The sequence below is a fragment of the Pristis pectinata genome, chromosome 6 (assembly GCF_009764475.1).
Source record: "Pristis pectinata isolate sPriPec2 chromosome 6, sPriPec2.1.pri, whole genome shotgun sequence".
Lineage (NCBI taxonomy): Eukaryota > Metazoa > Chordata > Chondrichthyes > Rhinopristiformes > Pristidae > Pristis > Pristis pectinata.
In genome coordinates this window covers 6727970-6749251 of record NC_067410.1, presented here as the reverse complement: position 1 = coordinate 6749251, position 21282 = coordinate 6727970, and the positions used below count along the sequence as shown (strand labels likewise).

Below are 21282 nucleotides of genomic sequence, written 5' to 3'. Positions count from 1 at the left end.
CCTCTGCATGAAAAAGTTGCCCCTTAGGTCCCTTTTAAATCTTTCCCCTCTCACCCTAAATCTATGCCCCCCCCCGCCCCCCAAGTTTTGGACTCCCCTACCCTGGGGAAAGGACTGTTACCGTCCACCTTATCTATGCCTCTCATAATTTTAAACATTTCTGTAAGGTCGCCCCTCATTCTCCTACGTTCTAAGGAACCAGCCTGGTTCAGCCTGGCCCAGCCTGGCCAACCTCTCCCTATAACTCAGGCCCTCTAGTCCTGGCAACATCCTCGTAAATCTTTTCTGCACTCTTTCCAGTTTAACCACGTCTTTCCTATAACAGGATGAACAAAACTATGCACAGTACTTCAAGCACCACCTCACCAATGACTTATACAACTGCAACATAATGTCCTAGCTCCTATATTGAATGCCTTGACTGATGAAGGCCAGTGTGCAAAACATCTTTTTCACCATCCTGTCCTGTCTACCTGTGGTGGTGCTTTCAATGAACTATGCACTTGTACTCCTAGGTCCCTCTGTTCCATTACACTCCTTAGTGCCCTATCATTCATAGTATAAGTCCTATACTGGTTTAACATCCCCCATGATTCCCCTACACTGGTGGGGAATCCTGAGCAAAGGAATATTCTGAGGAAGAGTCACTGACCTGAAACGTTGACTGGTTTCTCTTTTCACGGATGGTATTTAACTGGCTGAGTTCTTCCAGCTTTTTACGTTTTTGCTTCAATATCAACTCTGGTCACAGTTCATCATTATCATATTATCCTTGTTTGATTCAATCTGTTCTGCAACTCAGTTTGATAGTTACCAAATAGTTAGCTTTAACCAGAGAGTTCAGTGGTGTGTTTAAGTATATACTTGGGCCTTGGATGGACTCAGTATTGGCTGAGTGACTGACTTATGTTCACAATCAAAATGGTTTGAGATATTTAGTTTCTTATAGTACATGTATTCTATATGTGGCATTATATAAAGAATAGTTTCCTCTTCTCTGGAGACACTTGTGTTTGGAATCTGCTCCTTACTGTCTCTGTCATTCTGTTTACAGGGGGACAAGGGAGATCCAGGTGAGACAGTAAGTGAATATTTTGTTTAATCATCACTTCACTAGATTTTGTCTCCTCACTTAATTCCCTTCTGATTTTCTTTCCCTTCAGTTCTCTGTCCTACTGCTTGACACAGTTTCAATTGTAAGGTTAGGTGTTAAATAGAACATAGAACACTACAGCACAGTACAGGCCCTTCGGCCCACAATGTTGTGCTGACATTTTATCCTGCTCTAATATCTATCTAACCCTTCCCTCCCACATGGCCCCCTATTTCTCTATCATTCATGTGTCTATCTAAGAGTCTCTTAAATGTCCCTAATGTATCTGCCCCCACAACCTCTGCCGACAGTGCGTTCCACGCACCCACCGCTCTCTGTGTAAAAAAAAACTTACCTCTGACATCCCCCTTATACCTTCCTCCAGTTGTGGGTCAGAAATTTGTCCTTGGGCTCTAGAGTGAAACGTGTGATAATTGTGGCCCGTACTCCACATCTGAAATTCAGTTGTTTTGAAGGTGCTACAAATCACTATGTTATGCATTTAACACACATCAACCAGAACATATTTCTACCCTTGTTTACTGCTGCACTCTCTGACTGGGTCACAGGGCTGCTCCTCCATCATACGTGATTAAATCCAGCCCTCAACTACCACCCTACCTGCTTGCAGGAACCCTGGTTTACTGGCTCTCCTTCCTTCCCCCACCTGACCACCTTGTGCTGAGCTCCATTGTACATGCAAAGCTTCAAAATGTCATCCTGTTACCCCACTATGAATGCTTCACTCACTTGCGGTGATACCGGACTCTCCATCTAACCAAATCCCAGGACGCTTTTTCCAAAATGACCAATAATTAATCTTTTAAAATGTTATTTATGTGTAGAGACCATAACTGACAAAGCCAGCATTCCTTGTGTATCCCAAATTGTTCTCGAGAATTCTTCTTCAGAATTGGCTTGCCCATAGAAGACAGAGGGTGGTGGTAGATGGACCGTATTCTGCCTGGAGGTTGGTGACCAGTGGTGTTTGCAGGGATCTGTTCTGGGACCCCTGCTCTTTGTGATTTTTATAAATGACTTGGATTAGGATGTGGAAGGGTGGGTTAGTAAGTTTGCTGATGATACACAGGTTGGTGGTGTTGTGGACAGTGTAGAAGGTTGGTGTAGATTGATAGAATGCAGAGCTGGGCTGAGAAGTGGCAGATGGAGTTCAACCCAGATAAGTGTGAAGTGGTACATTTCAGGAGATCAAATTTAAAGGCAGAATACAAGGTTAATGGCAGGACTCTTAGCAGCGTGAAGGAACAGAGGGATCTTGGGGTCCAGGTCCATAGATCCCTCAAGGTTGCCGTGCAGATTGGTAGGGTTGTTAAGAAGGCGTATGGTGTGTTGGCCTTCATTAGTCGGGGTATTGAGTTCAAGAACTGCGAGGTGATGTTGCAGCTCTATAGAACTCTGGTTAGACCACACTTGGAGTATTGTGTTCAGTTCTGGTCACCTCATTATGGGAAGGATGTGGAAGCTTTAGAGAGGGTGCAGAGGAGATTTACCAGTATGTTTCCTGGATTGGAGAGCATGTCTTAAGAGGATAGGTTGAGCGAGCTGGGGCTTTTCTCTTTGGAGAGAAGGAGGATGAGAGGTGACTTGATAGAGGTGTACAAGATGATAAGAGGCATAGATCGAGTGGACAGTCAGAGACTTTTTCCCAGGGCGACAATGGCTAACGTGAGGGGACATAATTTTAAGGTGATTCGAGGAAAATATAAGGGGGATCTCAGGGGTAAATTTTTATACAGAGAGTGGTGGGTGCGTGGAAAGCAAAGGTTGTGGGGGCAGATATATTAGGGACATTTAAGAGTCATGAATGATAGAGAAATGGAGGGCTATGTGGGAGGGAAGGGTTAGATAGATCTTAGAGCAGGATAAAATGTCGGCCCAGCTGTACTGTTCTATGTTAAGGTGGTGGTGTGCCACCTTCTTGAACCATTGTCAATGTATCCCACAGTGAGAAGGGAATTCCAGAATGTAGCGCCAGCAATGATGAATGATCGGCAGTATATTTCCTCGTCAAGATGTTGTGTAGTTTGTAGGGGAACCTGCAGGTGGTGGTGTTCTCATGCACCTGCTGCCCTTATGCTTCATGGGGAAAGAGGTCATGGGTTTGGAAGATGTTGTAGGAGTAGCTTTGGTGAGCTGCTGCAGTGTATTTTTGGATGATACACCCTGTAGCTACTGTGCACTGGTTGTGGAGAGGGAGGTCCCAGGTTTCAGAGTCACAGAGTCATAGAGCACAGAAACAGGCCTTTTGGCACACCAAGTTCACGCCAACCACTGATCTTATTTTATAAGATTATAAGATTTCTTTATTAGTCACACGTACATCGAAACGCACAGTGAAATGCATCTTTTTGACTAGTGTTCTGGGGGCAGCCTGCAAGTGTCGCCACACTTCCGGCGCCAACATAGCATGCCCACAACTTCCTAACCCATACGTCTTTGGAATGTGGGAGGAAACCGGAGCACATGGAGGAAACCCACGCAGACCCGGGGAGAACGTACAAACTCCTTACAGACAGTGGCCGGAATTGAACCCGGGTCGCTGGTGCTGTAAAGCGTTACGTTAACTGCTACACTACTGTACCTATCAACTCCACCCAGATTCTGTCACTTACATACACACTCGGGACAATTTAAAGCGGACAATCAACCTACCAATCTGCATATCTTTGGAATACATGAGAAAACCAGAGCACCTGGAGAAAACTCACATGGTCATGGGGAAAACATGCAAACTCCACACAGACAGCACCGCAGGTCAGGATTGAACCGGGTCTCCGGAGCTGTGAATGAGCAGTTCTACCAGTTGCGTCACTCTGCCTCCAAGGATGGTGAAACACAACCAGTTTCTCTCTATAAAAGATTTGTGAAAACATTAATAATGGAATCTGCAGCACAGTGGTGCAGTAGTTGGTGCTACTGCCTCACGGCTCCAGAGACGCAAATTCAATGAGTGCTGTCTTTGTGGAGTTTGCACGTTCCCTCTGTGACCGTGTGGGTTTTCTCTGGGTCCTTCGGTTTTCTCCCAAGTCCCAAAGATGTGCTGATAGGCTAATCGATTACTATAAAATACCCTGAGTGTAAGTAAGTGGCAAAAGAGTAAGTTAGAGGGAATTGATAGGCATGTCATCGAGTCATACAGCACAGAAACAGGCCTTTCAGCCCTACTGGTCCATGCTAAACAAGATGCCCCAACCAAGCTCGACCCATTTGCCAGCGTTTGGCTCAAAACCTTCTAAACCTTTCCAATCCATGGACCTGTCCAACTGTCTTTTTAAAGTTGTTATACCTGCCTCAACCACTTCCTCTGGCAACTGATTGTGTAACCAGCCTTTGTGTAAAAAAGGTTGCCTCTCAAGTTCCTCTTAAATCTCTCCCCTCTCATCTTAAACCTATGTCCTCTTGTTCTTGATTCTGCAACTCTGGGAAAAAGACTGAGTGCATTCACCCTATCTATTTCCCTCATGATTTTATACTCCTCTATAAGATCACCTCTCAGTCTCCTACGGTCTAAGGAATAAAGCCCTAGCCAGTTCAACCTCTCCCTATAACTCAGTCCCTCAAGTCCTGGCAGCATCCTTGTAAATATTTTCTGCACTCTTTCCAGTTCAATAACATCTTTCCTAAAGCAGGGCAACCAAAACTGAACACACTACTCCAAGTGTGGCCTCACCAGCGTCCTGTACAACCACATCATGACCTCCCAACTTTTATACTCAATACCCTGACTGATGAAGGCCAGTGTGCCAAAAGCATTCTTCACCAACCTGTCTACCTGTGACTCCAATTTCAGTGAACCATGTACTTGTACTCCAAGGTCCCTTTGTTCTGCAACACTCCAACACTTCAATACTTTCACTCAGCATGTGAGAGAAAGCAAGTTGTAGGGCTGCAAGGAAATTAGGAAAGGGGGAATGGAAGTGATGGGATTACTCTGCTGAGAGCTGGCATCAACACCAAGGGCTGAATGGTCTCCTTCTGTGTCATAATGAGTGAGTATCTCCCTGCACCTCATACAAAACACTCTGTGTTGTTCACATTAAGATCTGAAATGTGTTGATCTGCATGTGCTTATTCCAGACTTTGGCGAGCTGTTTCCCAGGGATTTGCTTCAAACTTGGAACAACAATGATCCAGCTTATTTAAATCATGACGTTTATCGTTGGATCATTGAGGGAGGCGATAATAGTTTCAATGGTCCACACGTCATCTTCATAAGGCAACAGAAGGATTGATTAGAGATCAGTGTGATTTTTCTTTGTCTGTCTCCTGTCTGCCTCCTCACCATCAATAATCTCCTGTCAGGACAAAGTGGATGATCCAGTTGTACAAGACACTGGTGAGGCTGCACTTGGAGTATTGTGTTCAGTTTTGGTTGCCCTGCTATAGGAAATGTGTTTGGTGATGGGTTTCCCAGACTCCCCCACACCCCTGCCTTCACGGTGGAACATGGAACTTTCATTGGCAGTGGGGAGAATATCTGACATGACGCAAAAGCAGATCAGAGTCTGATTGGCAATTTGACTTTTCCCACAGCGTTCAGTAACTTCAGAGGGTGGAGCGGGTCAGAAAGGAGAGCCTGGTGTACCGGTGAGTACGTCAACCACTGGGAATACTGCTGAATATGAGACAAGCCCAACATTACTGAGCAATTTTAGAATTAACAATATCTTTTCTTTCAAGGGACGGCCTGGTGAGACAGGGAGCCCAGGACCAAGAGGACCTCAAGGGAGTGCAGGACAGAAAGGCGACAAGGTAAATACTGATTATTCCCATAAACAAGGAACAATATTTTCAGAAGGTTCACCTTCACCATACCAGCTCCGGTAGTTCTAGAAGGCCGCTCGTCTCCGACTTCTCAAGGAGAATTATCGACGGACAACGTCAGAAATGTCTCCATCCCCTGACTAAATCAAAAGCCTGCATATTTATTGGCAACACTGCATCAGTGCCACAGCAGGTGGTGTTTCTGCCTCACAGCTCCAGTGACCCAGGTTCAATCCTGACCTCCGGTGCTGTCTGTGTGGAGTTTGCACGTTCTCCCTGTGATTGCATGCTTTTCCCCCCCCAAGTGCTCCAGTTTCACATCCCAAAGACTTGCTGGTTGTTAGGTTAGTTAATTACAGTGAATTATCCTCCGTGAAGATGGCTGGGCAATCAGTCAGGGAGGGAGTTGACGGACGTGTGAGAACGAATAGGTTACAGGGAAATAAGTGGGGGAATGGCATAGACTGAGTGGGCCAAATCATCTCCTTCTATGTCATAAGTAAATATGTAAATGAGTGTATGAACCAATTAATTTGGTTAATAAGGACTTTCAACTTATTAACGGAGGGAAACAGCACTATACCAACTTTTCCCAGTAAAAGCAAGATAATTTCTTCAGAAAAATGCAACGATTGGAAGATAGTTGGAAACCAATTATATCTGTAAATACAGTCTTTGACACTTACAGCTGTGGGATCTCCAGGCTTGATCAGCAGACGAATTACCCAATCATCTTCATTCCGGCCAGCTACAGTTTTGTCATTATATCCATCCACAAAAGATAATGGTCAGGGGGACAAGGTCAAGGTTATGAAGGATAACTTTAGAAGAAACACACTGGGTGGGGGGGAGAAGTATTTTCTATTCACACTTAAGGTGAGGATTTGCCAGCAAAACTGGAATAAGTTGCCAAGAGGGGATGTTGAGGGCAGGACACTAAGCTCATTTAAGGAACAGCCAGATGATATGTTAGGAAGCCCGGGGTTTTTATCCCAAAGGGCTTGGATCAAGCACTAAAAAGAGGTTTATGCATAAAAATAATGAGAACACCGAGTGATTAATAATGGTATAAGATTTAGACAGCCTAGCCTCTTGTAACTGATAGTATTTTATCTGTTAATTATCTAGTTAACGTATTTACTTTCTGGAAGATTTAAAAACCCTTAAGAGACAAAGGCTGTTTGCAAAGAGGAACAGAAACCAAGTGGAGGTGGAGGTCATTTTGCTGGGTGTGTACAGTCTAGTATTGTGGTACAATGATTGGGCAAAGTGCAGGAGTGTGCACTGGTGATTGGGCAGAATATGGCCTGGAAACCTGGACTGGTGATTGGGGTCGAGCATGTGCTGGGAATCTGAACTGGTGATTGGGCAGAATGTGGGAATGTGGACTGGTGATTGGATAGAGTACAGACTGGGAATGTAGACTGGTGATTGGGCAGAATATGAGAAAATGGGCATGATTGGATGGAGTATGGGTTGGTCATATATTGTGGTGATTGGGCAGGTTACAGGTTGGGAAAGTAGACTGACAATTGGGCAGCATATTTGAATGTAGTCTGCTGATTATAGACAATAGATAATAGGAGCAGAAGTAGACCATTCGGCCCTTTGAGTCTGCACCGCCATTTTGAGATCATGGCTAATCCTCAACAATCAATATCCTGTTCCTGCCTCGTCCCCATATCCCTTGATTACCCTATCTATAAGAAACCTATCTAGCTCCTTCTTGAAAGTGCCCAGAGAATTGGCCTCCACTGCCCTCTGAGGCAGTGCATTCCACAAATTCAGAACCCTCTGGGAGAAGAAGTTTTTCCTCACCTCTGTCCTAAATGGCCTAGCCCTCATTCTTAAATCATGCCCCCTGGTCCTGGACTTCCCCAACATCTGGAACATATTTCCTGTCTCTATCTTGTCCAATCCCTTAATAATCCTGTATGTTTCAATCAGATCCCCTCTCAATCTTCTCAATTCCAGCGTGTACAATCCCAGTCTCTCCAACCTCTCAGCATAAGACAGTCCCGACATCCCCGGAATTAACCTCGTAAACCTACGCTGCACGCCTTCTATAGCCAGGATATCCTTCCTTAACCCTGGAGACCAAAACTGTACACAATACTCCAGGAGTGGTCTCACCAGGGCCCTGAACAAATGCAAAAGAATCTCTTTGCTTTTGTACTCAATTCCCCTTGTAATACAGGCCAACATTCCATTAGCCTTCATCACTGCCTGCTGCACTTGCTCATTCACTTTCAGTGACTGATGAACAAGGACTCCTAGATCCCTTTGTATTTCCCCCTTACCTAACTCCACACCATTCAGATAATAATCCACCTTCCTGTTCCTGCTCCCAAAGTGGATAACCTCACACTTATCCACATTAAACTTCATCTGCCAAGTATCTGCCCACTTACCCAACCTATCCAAATCACCTTGAATTCTCCTAACTTCCTCTACACATGTCGCACTGCCACCCAACTTTGTATCATCAGCAAACTTGCTAATGTTATTCACAATGCCTTCATCTAAATCATCAACGTAGATCGTAAACAGCTGCGGTCCCAGCACCGAGCCCTGTGGCACCCCACTAGTCACGGCCTGCCATTCCGAGAAACATCCATTCACCCCTACCCTTTGTTTCCTATCCGCCAACCAGTTTTCTATCCATGTTAATACCCGCCCCCCAATTCCATGAGCCCTAATTTTACCCACCAATCTCCTGTGCGGCACTTTATCAAATGCCTTCTGAAAGTCGAGGTATACAACATCCACTGAATCTCCCTCGTCTATTTTCCTGGTTACGTCCTCAAAAAAACTCCAGTAGATTAGTCAAGCATGATTTGCCCTTGGTAAATCCAGGTTGACTCGACCCAATCCTATCATTGCTATCCAAATATGCCGCTATTTCATCCTTAATAATGGACTCTAGCATCTTCCCCACCACAGATGTTAGGCTAACTGGACGATAGTTCCCCGTTTTCTCCCTCCCTCTTTTCTTAAAAAGTGGGATAACATTAGTCATTCTTCAATCCTCAGGAACTGACCCCAAATCTAAGGAACATCGGAAAATGATCACCAATGCATCCACAATTTCTAGAGCCACCTCCTTTAGTACCCTGGGATGCAGACCATCTGGACCTGGGGATTTGTCAGTCTTCAGCCCCATTAGTCTACCCATCACCATTTCTTTCCTAATGTCAATCCACTTCAGTTCCTCTGTCACCCTCTGCCTTTTGTCCATCCTTACCTCTGGGAGATTTCTTACGTCTTCCCCCGTGAAGACAGATCCAAAGTACTTATTAAATTCGACTGCCATCTCCCTGTTTCCCGTAGTAATTTCACCCGATTCGGTCTTCGAGGGCCCAACATCGTTCCTCACTAACTTCTTTCCCTTCACATACCTAAAAAAGCTTTTGCTATCCTCCTTAATATTCTTGGCTAGCTTGCCTTCGTACCTCATTTTTTCTTCCCGAATTACCTTTTTAGTTAAATTTTGCTGCACCTTAAAAATTTCCCAATCTTCTATCTTCCCACTCAGCTTGGCTCTGCCATACTTCTTCCTTTTTAACACAATGCTATCTCTGACTTCCTTTGTCAGCCACGGTGGCCCCTTTCCCCTCTTTGAATCTTTCCTTCTCTGGGGAATAAACTGATCCTGCACCTTGTGCATTATTCCCAAGAATACCTGCCATTGCTGTTGCACTGACAATTCTGCTAGGATGCCCGCCCAGTCAACTTTAGCCAGCTCCTCCCTCATGGCTCCATAGTCTCCTTTGTTCAACTGCAAAATTGACCCTTCTGATTTGCCCTTTTCCCTCTCCAATTGCAGATAAAAACTTATCATGTTATGGTCACTACCTCTCAATGGCTCCTTTACTTCGAGTTCTCTTATCAAATCCTGCTCATCACACAGCACTAAATCCAGAATAGCCCTCTCCCTGGTCGGCTCTCGTACCAGCTGCTCCAAGAATGCATCCCGGAGGCACTCTATAAACTTCCTTTCCTGGGGTCCAGTACCAGCCTGATTTTCCCAGTCCACTTGCATATTGAAATCCCCCATAACTACTGTGACATTACCCTTGCCACATGCCAACATTAACTCACTATTCAGCTTGCACCCAATATCCATGCCACCGTTCGGAGGCCTGTGGATAACACCCTTTTTGCCCTTACAGTTCCTCAGTTCTATCCACACTGACTCTACTTCTCTTGATTCAATGTCCCCCCTTGCAAGGGACTGAATCTCATTCCTTACCAACAGGGCCACCCCACCCCCTCTGCCCACCTTCCTGTCCTTACGATAGCATGTATACCCTTGAAAATTCATTTCCCAGGTCTGATCTCCCTGCAGCCATGTCTCCGTTATTCCAACAACATCATACTTAGCCATTCGTATCTGAGCTTCAAGCTCGCCTACCTTATTCCTGACACTCCGTGCATTCAGATATAGGATTTTTAACCCATTTCTCCTCTCTCCATTCATATTAATGTTCCGAAATTGTGTAGTTCCTACCTGTCCTCTACCCTCCATCTCGCTATCCTCTCTCTCATTCTGGATCCCCTCCCCCTGCAAATTTAGACAGAGTGTGTACTGGGAATGCATGCTGGTGATGAAATATTGTTTAAGAACGTGTCTTGGTGATTGGACGGAGTATTGTCTGGGAATATGGATTTCCACTTCCCAATATCTGTGGATATTCCTCTTTGTAACTGGAAACCATTTGCGAGTATCAGATAACCGTTAGCTTGGTCCACTTTTGCCAACAATTGCTTTACACAAGGGAGCTGGTGGGACAGAGGCGGAGGAGGTGAAGGTCCACAGTGAGTGGAGTTCCAGTCCACTTTCTGTAGGGTAGGTAGCAGTTCCATGAATAGTTGAATTATGGTCTGAGCTTGCTGAAAACAAGTCTGCGTGTGTGTGGAACTGATATCACAAAAGATGGAACTGCATTTGTAAGAAATTGCATTTGTGAAAATTGATTCTGTAATCTTCTTTCTTTGTTTCCAGGGAAACGTGGGCGAGGGTTTCCCGGGACCACCCGGCCGTCAAGGAGAACCAGGTGACCGGGTTAGTGATGTTGCAAATCTCAACAAACAGCAGGGATAATGCTTCTGTTAAATAAGTGGGGGGAAGAATTTCTGTACATTCTTTCACCTGTCTAATCTCAGCCAGTGGGTCCGACACAGGGGGGCAGTGGGAAACACTGGAAGTTGTCTTTGTGTGTGTGTGAGAGAGAGCACGTGTCATGATGTGTGTATGAGTCTGTAAGTATGGGTGGACTTCAGCTGAATCTACGACTTAGGAATATGCTGATCCCACTTTCATTCCCACACAAGTGCTGCTACGTGGCTAAAATACTAGATAGAAAGGAGAAGCAATGGAGTATTGCTGTTTAAAAACCCTAAATGCCTCTCTTTGGGAGGACAGGTGCTCAGCCTGGCCCCTGGAGTAAATAAAACATTGAAAGAACAGTACAGCACAGTACAGGCCCTTCGGCCCACGATGTTGTGCCGACCGATATAAACCTACTCCATGAACCATCTAACCCTTCCCTCCCTCACAGCCCATAACCCTCCATTTTTCTTGCATCCTATCTAAGTCTCTTAAATGTCTCTTTAAGAATAGATTGATTCCAGTTGCTTTTTCTGCCCTTGAATGTGAATGATTCCTATACATTTTAAATGCAAAGTTAGTTAAGAATAATCTGCTGACATCACATGGTGTGAACTTATGATGCACTATATTAAAAGGAAGGTCATTCACCATAGAGAGTATTACCTTGCCGCAAAGGTGCAGCAATGTGTAACCTTGTCCATTCCTTTATGACCACATCACCTAAACGGCTAAGCTTCCTTGAGGTTGGAGTGTAATTGTACTTAGCAAACTTTGGCTCAGTTCATGGACAGAGTAGGCCCACGGAATACTTTTAATTAAGGGCACCCAGAAATGTACTTGTCACAAGTTTCAAAGCTTTACCAATACTTTCCTATTTCTTTAGGGTCCCAGAGGACCTCAAGGGGAACAAGGAGATAAGGCAAGTGTTCCAGTGCTATCTTCAATACATTTTCGTTTTCTCCATTCTGATTAAAATGAAAATGTTTTATTTTTTGGATTGTTTTATGAACATGTCCTTCTCTTTGGTGAATACCAATGCAAGGTGCTCTTTAAGGACCTCGCACACTTTCTCTGGTTCTGCACGTAAATTCCTTCCTTTGTCCTTGAGTGGACCTACCCTCTTGTTCCCAATATATGTGTAAAATACCTTGGGATTCTCCTTAATCCTATTTGCCTTGGTCCCTTATCACTCTCCTAATTCCTTGTTTAAGTTCTTTCCTCATTCCTTTATATTTCTCAGGAGCTTTTTCTGACTTCAGCTTCCTGAATCTTTTATGTGCTTCCCTTTTCTTTTTGACTAAACTAACAATATCTCTTGTCATCCAACTTCTTGTTTTCAACCTTTCTTTCTGTTTCCCTTAATCATAGAAACATAGAACCCTCCTACAGCACAATTCAGGCCCTTTGGCCCACAAAGCTGTGCCGAACATGTCCCTGCCTTAGAAATTACTAGGCTTACCCATAGCCCTCTATTTTACTCAGCTCCATGTACCTATCCAAAAGTTTCTTATAAGACCCTATCGTATCCGCCTCCACCACCGTTGCCGGCAGCCCTTTCCATGCACTCACCACTCTCTGAGTAAAAATCTTACCCCTGACATCTCCTCTGTACCTTAAACCTGTGTCCTCTTGTGGCAACCATTTCAGCCCTGGGCAAAAGCCTCTGACTATCTACCCGATCAATGCCTCTCACCATCTTATACACCTCTACCAGGTCCCCCCTCATCCTCCGTCGCTCCAAGGAGAAAAGGCCGAGTTCCCTCAACCTGCTTTCATAAGGCATGCTCCGCAGTCCAGGCAGCATCCTTGTAAACCTCCTCTGCACCCTTTCTATGGCTTCCACATCCTTTCTGTAGTGAGGCAACCAGAACTGAGCACAGCGCTCCAAGTGGGGTCTGACCAGGGTCCTATATAGCTGCAACAATACCTCTAGGCTCCTAAATTCAATTCCCCAATTGATGAAGGACAATACACCACATGCCTTCTTAACCACGGAGTCAACCTGTGCAGCTGCTTTGAGTGTCCTATGGACTCGGACCCCAAGATCCCTCTGATCCTCCACAGTCCTACCATTAATACAAAACTCTGCCATCATATTTGACCTACCAAAATGAACCATTTCAAACTTATCTGGGTTGAACTGCATCTGCCACTTCTCAGCCCAACTTTGCACCCTATCTATGTCCTGCTGTAACCTCTGACAGCCCTCTATCTTTTCCTCTCTTTATTCTGCTCTCAGTAGCTGAACCCATGTTGAATTCAAGTTTCGTACTGATAGTTCCTTGTTAAGACCAAGCTCATTAACAATTCTTCAACCTGTGGTTAAGTGGATGCACTACTTCTTGTCCTGGCAAGTCGTTGGCTGAATTGGCTTTCTATTGACCACAGCCGATTGTAGATAAGAAAACAAGGAAAATATGTAAAAGATTTTAAAACCTGGAATAAAATAATGAAAATGCTGGTAATGCATAGCAAATTTGGCAGTTTCTGACGATAGAAAGTTAGTTTAACAGCAGAAGGAAGGTAGGAGAGTTCTGGGAGGGCTAGAAGAGGAACAGAAAAGGAGCCAGGAGAAGTCATGGGTCAAATATATTCAGTGCTTTGACAAAGCAGTAAACCCCATGGTTTTAGTCTGGGAGGAGGTTGTTCATTGCTACAAAGGTGAGGACAAGGAAAATGTAAAGTTACAGTCACCTCTGATCACCTGTGGAAAGAATTTTAAGGAAACAGTGGGTGAATGAAGCACCTCCTAATGTCGAGGATCTCAGCCTTGTTACTCCAGTTTAACGCATGTTCTCGTTGTTGTGTTTGACGCACAGGGAGACAGAGGCCAGCCAGGTGAAAGTGGTGCACCAGGATTCCGGGTGAGTGCACCTCCTTCCCCATCTCTTCTGTGTAACAAGCCTTTAGAGGGGAACTTGGACACAATTGTATAAAAATACACGGCCTAGGCTACTCCGATGGTACCTCGCGACCTCCACCACAGACAGAGATGAGGGCGTCAGATGTGTGGGGAACACCCTCAGCAACTGGTTCCTCTCCAAGCCATGCACAGCCCTGACTTGGAAATATATCGCCGGTCCTTCATCACTGAATCTAAATCCTGGAACTCTCTCCCCAACAGTGCCATTGGAGCACCTTCGCCAAATAGACTGGAGTGGTTCAAGAAGATAGCTTACCTTCTTGACAGTAGTTGGGGATGGCCAATAGGAGGCTATGTTCATGTTGGGGAGGGCAGTTATTGGTTTAGACATCCTTACCTCCACTGCCCTGCATTCACACCAAACCCCTACCAATGAGGGAACAATCTCTAGGAGTTGATGTCTATCTTGGTCTGTGGCCCCTCACTTGTTTGGGAAGTTGGGATTGAGGTACATTTATGGGCCAATCACTGTTCCTAGGAATGCAGTACCACTTCAGGGAATGTCTCAGCAATCCAGGACTGAGGAACTTTATTGGCTAAAGCTGAGGTAGGTTTATCATCTGTGTGAATTTTACACTTCATCTGGGATTGCCCGTTGGAATTAGGGATGGGGGACATTTCAGATAGCTTTACTCACTGGGAATGCCATGCTACACAGTACTGGGAATGTTGATGCAGCCACAGAGTATTTGGAACACAAAGGTATCCAATTCTGTCCTTAATGATGATAATCAAAATGTTGAAAAGTTAATTTTATCCCTTAAATAGAGTGACAGAAAGAAACTGGAGAAAGTAGTAGTTTCATCTGTCACATCTGTAAAGTTGAGTATGATCATCAGAACTTGCTACAGAATAGGTTGCTCGGTAGAATGTCCGTGTGCACTCCAGTGGCAGCCATGCAGTCTTCCATGTCCTCTGCCTGAAAATTTGACCCAACTGTGATCCTGTCCCCCCCATTGCCTTTTGCCTGTTTTCTGATTCCCAGAAGAGTGTAAATAGTTCCCACGAATGCAGTACATTTCAGTCATTGGTGGAACCTCATGCCTACCCACACAAGGTCACTTGTGCCTACTGGGTCAATCTGAGGGATTAGTCTGGACCTTGCAAGGTGACCTGAGGAAGTCTCCGGACAGCTGGTCTAGTCCTGCACCAGGTAGCATTTTCTTCCCAGTGTTCGAACACTTCTGTGATCTACAAGCCCATATCAGCTGATAGTGCACAAGAATTGGAGGGCAGCTATGTCACATCGAAGATGGTAATGGATTATAGAGAGAGCATTCCCTCCAAGGTGTTAATTAAGTGAACAGTATAGAAAGGGCTTGTGATTAATCATGTTGTTTGCGATTTGCAGGGAGAGAGGGGACCACCTGGAATACCAGGCATTAAGGTAAGTGACCTCTGTCTGTTCCAGGGCAATGCCAGCATTTAATAGAGTTTGGTTACAACAGTTACAACTCTTTAAAAGTACTTTGTGGAATATCAAGTACTTTGAAATGACCTGAGGCTGTGAAAGGGACTATACTCAGACAGAGATACAAGAGATTCTGCAGATGGAAAAACACACACACAAAATGCTGGAGGAACTCAACAGGTCAGGCAGCATCTATGGAGGGGAATAGACAGTTTCCTTCATAGATGCTGCCTGACCTGCTGAGTTCCTCCAGCATTTTGTGTGTGATATACTCAGACAGTCTCTTTTTCTCCCTCACTATCTTTGTCTCACATTTTTTCTGTCTTTTCCTTCCTTTCATTTTCTCCTTTCTGTTGCTTCCCTCTCTATATCCCTCTTTCTCCTTTTGTTAATCACCTTTTGTCTCCCTCTTTTTTAAAAAATTTTTGTCCGTCTCTCTGTTGAAGAATAGTGAAATCTGTTCAGTTCAGTAATTGGCACCACGGGGAAGATGGGGGTGGGGGTGGGGGTGGTGGTGTGCCCTGAACAACTAGATCTACAACTGGACACTGTAACCGAGTGAATCACTGTGACTCTTCACCTTGTGGTCACTCTTGTAATGATGTAAAGCAGAAGTATGATATGGAGCTGCCCTTTAGAAAGCACTAACTTAGTGCTCCATATCCTCCTGGGCTATTAGGTGATATCATCTGACTCTTGCGTATTAGAATCTCAATGACCGTTCAATATTTCTGCTCTCAGGGAGATCAAGGACAAATTGGACCACCTGGTGTCCCAGGGTCAGTGGTAAGTATTGTCCCAATCTCATCCACTTCTCTTGGAAGTCTAAAGGCCTAGTGCAGAGCAGTAGCAACGGCAAATGGGTGACAGATAAGGTGGAATAAGTCAAGAATTAGTGATCAGGTGATGCCAAAATTTGTCTTTGGAAAAATGGTAAGAAAGGAACTCAGAGGGTCAGGCAGCATCTGTGGAGGGAATTAGTTGACATTGTGGTTCGAGATCCTTCACCTGTCCAGTTGTTAAAACAGCCCTAATTGCACCAAGTTTTTTCCTAAAAGTGAATGTCCCATAGGTTGTGGGATGTTCAGGCAAGGTGAATGTAGCCATTGTACAGGAACGATGCACTACTTCACCTCAAGCTGTTTGACTTCTTTGGTTGAGAACTCGCTGTTAACAGTTGAATGTCACCCCAAGTATCAGCCCTGTTGAATGCACATTCCTTTTAAATGGGTTCTCATCATATTACAACACATGTGACTTGCTTAATATTGTGTCCATCCCTTCGTTGTAGGGATCATTGTCGATGCAGTTTGCCTTTCTTGGAGTAAGCCACAGCAAGGACACTGTTTCTTATTGCAAGCTGTCCTTTTCAATGAAATACCCTGGTCTTAATTTGAATCACTGACTACTGTCCAGTATCTTACAGAGGTACTCAAACTGATCCTACCAACTGAAGTGCCATTTTCTGGAACGACACCTGCTTTGCTTTGACAGTTTATTATACAGGCCATCCCTGGGTTAAAAACCGGTTCCGTTTTTGCAGATGTCCGTAAGTCGATTTTTGTCTGTAAGTCAGAAAATACACAAAAACCACCCGATCTGGTAACAGTACCTCCACAGTATTGTAATGAATGGCATCAAAAACACATAAGACTGATAAGAGAGAACAGTTACTTAAAAGTGGAGAGAGAGAGAGGACGGGTTCTGTCATTGGTAGGAACAAAAACGTTTGTATATGCATCAGACTTTTGAATTTCCCAATATTATGGGAGCTCATATGTACAGGTGTGCATGAGTCAGGTGTTCATAACCCAGGGACAGCCTGTATGTAATAAAACACATTCCCCTAAACTAGGCAAGTCAGATATTCTTGTGGAATGTTGTGTGTTGTTCCTCTAATAATTCCAGAATTATTTTGTTTTGAATAGGGTTTGCCAGGTCCCAGTGGTCCCAGAGGTGAAAAGGTAAGGATTTCAGTCGTAAAATGTGGGGGGGGAAATGGAAGAAACTCTCTACCTATTAATCACTTTCTAGCAGTAAGATCCACTCCCATGCACCACGTCATTTTCCTCACTGGCACCCTTGCCCAAGTCATGCCTGTTGAAGGAACTTTTCTTGAATTAGTCACCCTTTGTCGTTTACTGGATCCATTTTACCTCTTTATTGACCTTCCCCATAACCTCTTGGACTCGACTGAAAAGGTGTTTGATTCCAGAAACAACACCATCCCAGGTTGGATTATGAGCTCCGGAGGGAGAGGCTGTTGATCCATGGATGGGCCACCTCAACCTTTTTTTATTATTCATTGAAGGGATGTGGGCTTCGCAGGCTGAGCCAGTGTTTAACTGCCCGTCCCTAGGTGCCCTGAAGAAGGTGGTGGTGAGCTGCCTTCTTGAACCACTGCAGTCCTTCAATATAGCATCCTCACCCCAACCTTTAGTGATCTTCCCCAAAAGGTTCGATGTTAGTAAAACACATCCTCCTGGTTGAACACAAAACTGATGTCAGCAAAATCGTCATTAGGCCTTACTTGGTCTGTAAATGTCAATGCAATGCAGTTAAGATCAGATATCTTTATTAGTCACATGTACATCGAAACACACAGTGAAATGCATCTTTTTGCATAGTGTTCTGGGGGCAGCCCGCAAGTGTCTCCACGCTTCCGTCGCCAACACAGCATGCCCACAACTTCCTAACCCGTACGTCTTTGGAATGTGGGAGGAAACCGGAGCACCCGGAGGAAACCCACACAGACACGGGGAGAATGTACAAACTCCTTACAGACAGTGGCGGGAATTGAACCCGGTTCGCTGGCGCTGTAATAGTGTTACGCTAACCTTAACTTATGCTTATAATGTGCTGTGCTCATTTTCATGGCATTTTTATCTTGTGCGTGTATGCCTATGACAATAAACTTGAATTTGACTACATTTCAAAATATGAGGTTATGAAAGGCCCTTTGCAAATAATAGTTTATCTTTCTTTTGCTGTTAAAACATTTTCTGCATCCAGTGTTAAATTTGTCTGAAATTCCAGTTTTTAATCTCTTCTCAGTTTTAGTAACATGGGTCCCTTTCTTTGCATTCAGACTTGGATGATTTGTGGAAAATTTCCTTTCCATTTTTCTGTATCGGGGTAGATCCTCAAGACATCATTTGCCCTCTGTGATTACGGTGCATTTATCAACAGCTCTCATGTGTTTCATTTACAGGGAAGTGAGGGACGAAAAGGAGAACCAGGACAGACTGTAAGTGTCACGGAAGTGCGGAACAAAATAGGTAGGATCAAGCCGGCTCTTGAAAATAGCTCAGTCCCCTGCTCTGTACCTGTGGCCCTGCACGTTGCTCCCTCTCGAGTCATTCCCCAATCCCCTTTTCCATGGTACCATTGAATCTGCACTCCTTGTGGAAGTGCACTCCTTGTCACAGTAACAGCGTTAAAACTTCGCACCTTTGCTCCGTCGGCCGCAGCAGCCAGGACCTCCCGGTGGCCACCCACTTCAATTCCACATCCCACTCCCACACTGACATGTCCATCCATGGCCTCCTCTACTGCCACGTTGAGGCCATATTCTACCTTAGGAGTCTCCAACCTAACGACCTCAACATCGATTTCTCCAACTTCCGGTTAACCCCTCTCCTTTTTGTTCCGCATCCCCCGACACAGGAGTCTTCCCTCATCCCCATGGTTCCCTTCCCCCGCCTCGATGACCTGCTCATCTCCTCTCCTCCCCTCCCCCATCCTTTATTCCATGGTCCACTGCCCTCTCTGACCGGATTCCTTCTTCTTCAGCCCTTGGCCTCCTCTACCTCTCACCTCTCAGCTTATTACATCTTCTCCCCCTCCCCCACCCACCTACCTTCCCCCCCCTCACCTAGACTTACCTATCCCCTGAACTCGCCTCTCCCCTACCTGCGTGTGCTCCTCCCCCTCCCCCCACCTTCTTATTCTGGCTTCTGCCCTCTTCCTTTCCAGCCCTGATGAAGGGTCTCGACCCGAAACGTCGACTGTTTATTTCCCTCCACGGATGCTGCCTGACCTGCTGAGTCCCTCCAGCACTTTTTGTGTATTGCTCCAGATTCCAGCATCTGCAGAATTTCTTGTGTCTAAAAATTGTCTTCAGCCTATTGGCAAATAAACCGATGAACTTCATCGGGAGTCCTGTCTGCTACCAAGGCCTCGTTATTTATTTAAGTTGGAGGGTGGCGTCCTTGATTTCAAGGGAAGGCTGGACGGAAGAGGCTGCTGTGGGCTGGAATCAAAGGCACTTGCATCTCGAGCAGAGTTACTGTCGAAGTTTTCCTCCAGCGAGCGTTGACTGGCCCCCCTGTTCCTGATGAGTTCACCTCCATTCATGGCTCTCAGTGGGATGGGATCTTGGGTGCAATGTGAACCAAAACATTGCCTCAAGGTCAATTCCTGTGAAGCATCTACAACAGTGGGAGGAATTATTTTGACAGACTGTAATGCCACAGGTTGCCATATGATGGTGCTGTTGTTCAGAACATGTTTAAACATATGGATGCAAATCTAATGTCATAGAACATAGGACACTACAGCACAGTACAGGCCCTTCAGCCCACAATTATTGTGCCGACATTTTATCCTGCTCTAAGATCTATCTAACCCTTCCCTCCCACATGGCCCCCTATTTTTCTACCATTCATGTGTCTATCTAAGAGTCTCTTAAATGTCCCTAATGTATCTGCCTGCATTAGTATGTGGCTGTAATATTATACTGTGTATAACTTCAGCATCTCGGCTGATTGATCAGTGCAAGCAGTGTGGGCCAATCAAATCATGGGAAATCACTTCCAAACCAGCCCACATTATCAGCCACCTTCCCAAGCAAGATTTCCTACAAGCGTGTTCATCATCTTCCTCACCACCAGAGACCCTTCCACAATATATAACAGCCTTTTAGGTACCTCTTGAAGAGTCCCCTTCCTCCTCCACTGGATTTTCACAATGTTGAGATGCAGTGAATTGGTCCAGTAAGGATCCTTCTCTGTGCAGTGTGGAGGAACAGAGAGGTCTTGGGGTCCACGTCCATAGATCCCTCAAGATTGCCATGCAGATCAATAGGGTTGTTAAGAAGGCTTATGGTGTGTTGGCCTTCATTAGTCGGGGTATTGAGTTCAAGAGCCGTGAGGTGATGTTGCAGCTCTATAGACTCTGGTTAGACCACACTTAGAGTATTGTGTTCAGTTCTGGTCGCCTCATTATAGGAAGGATGTGGAAGCTTTAGAGAGGGTGCAGAAGAGATTTACCAGGATGCTTCCTGGATTGGAGAGTATGGCTTATGAGGATAGGTTGAGCGAGCTGGGGCTTTTCTCTTTGGAGAGAAGGAGGATGTGAGGTGACTTGATAGAGGTGGACAAGATGATGAGGCATAGACCGAGTGGACAGTCAGAGACTTTTCCCCCAGGGTGACAATGACTAACACGAGGGACATAATTTTAAGGTGATTGGAGGAAGGTATAAGGGGGATGTCAGGGGTAAATTTTTTTCCACAGAGAGTGGTGGGTGCATGGAACGCACTGCTGGCAGAGGTTGTGGGGGCAGGTACATTAGGGACATTGAAGAGACTCTTAGACACATGAATGATAGAGAAATGGGGGGCTATGTGGGAGGGAAGGGTTAGATAGATCTTGGAGCAGGATAAAATGTCAGCACAACATTGTGGGCCGAAGGGCCTGCATTGTGCTGTAGTGTTCTATGTTCTAAGGATCCTTCGACTATCTATGTCGTCCTTCATCCATTATTTCACCTTGTTGGAAAATTTTGCCTAAAATTTAGACTCCTGAAGGCAGTGAAGCAGAACTGCTGATAATTCACCATCATTCCCTATAGGAAATAGGAGCAGAAGGAGGTCATTCAGCCCTTCAATCTGTTCCACTATTAAATAAGGTCATGGCTCACATGGTCTTCACCTCAGGTCTACTTTCCTGCCTGTT

General features: G+C 45.1%; 1 protein-coding gene across 1 annotated transcript in view; it reads left to right on the top strand.

Moving 5' to 3' along the window:
- Positions 1-21282, top strand: part of col7a1 (collagen, type VII, alpha 1) — a 352219-nt gene that overhangs the window by 180051 nt on the left and 150886 nt on the right. Inside the window, exons 42-51 of the mRNA XM_052017565.1 lie at positions 1055-1081; positions 5648-5701; positions 5795-5866; positions 10884-10943; positions 11875-11910; positions 13811-13855; positions 15266-15301; positions 16067-16111; positions 17254-17289; positions 18537-18572. Coding sequence (XP_051873525.1) covers positions 1055-1081; positions 5648-5701; positions 5795-5866; positions 10884-10943; positions 11875-11910; positions 13811-13855; positions 15266-15301; positions 16067-16111; positions 17254-17289; positions 18537-18572 — 447 coding nt within the window. The remainder of the gene's footprint in view (positions 1-1054; positions 1082-5647; positions 5702-5794; positions 5867-10883; positions 10944-11874; positions 11911-13810; positions 13856-15265; positions 15302-16066; positions 16112-17253; positions 17290-18536; positions 18573-21282) is intronic.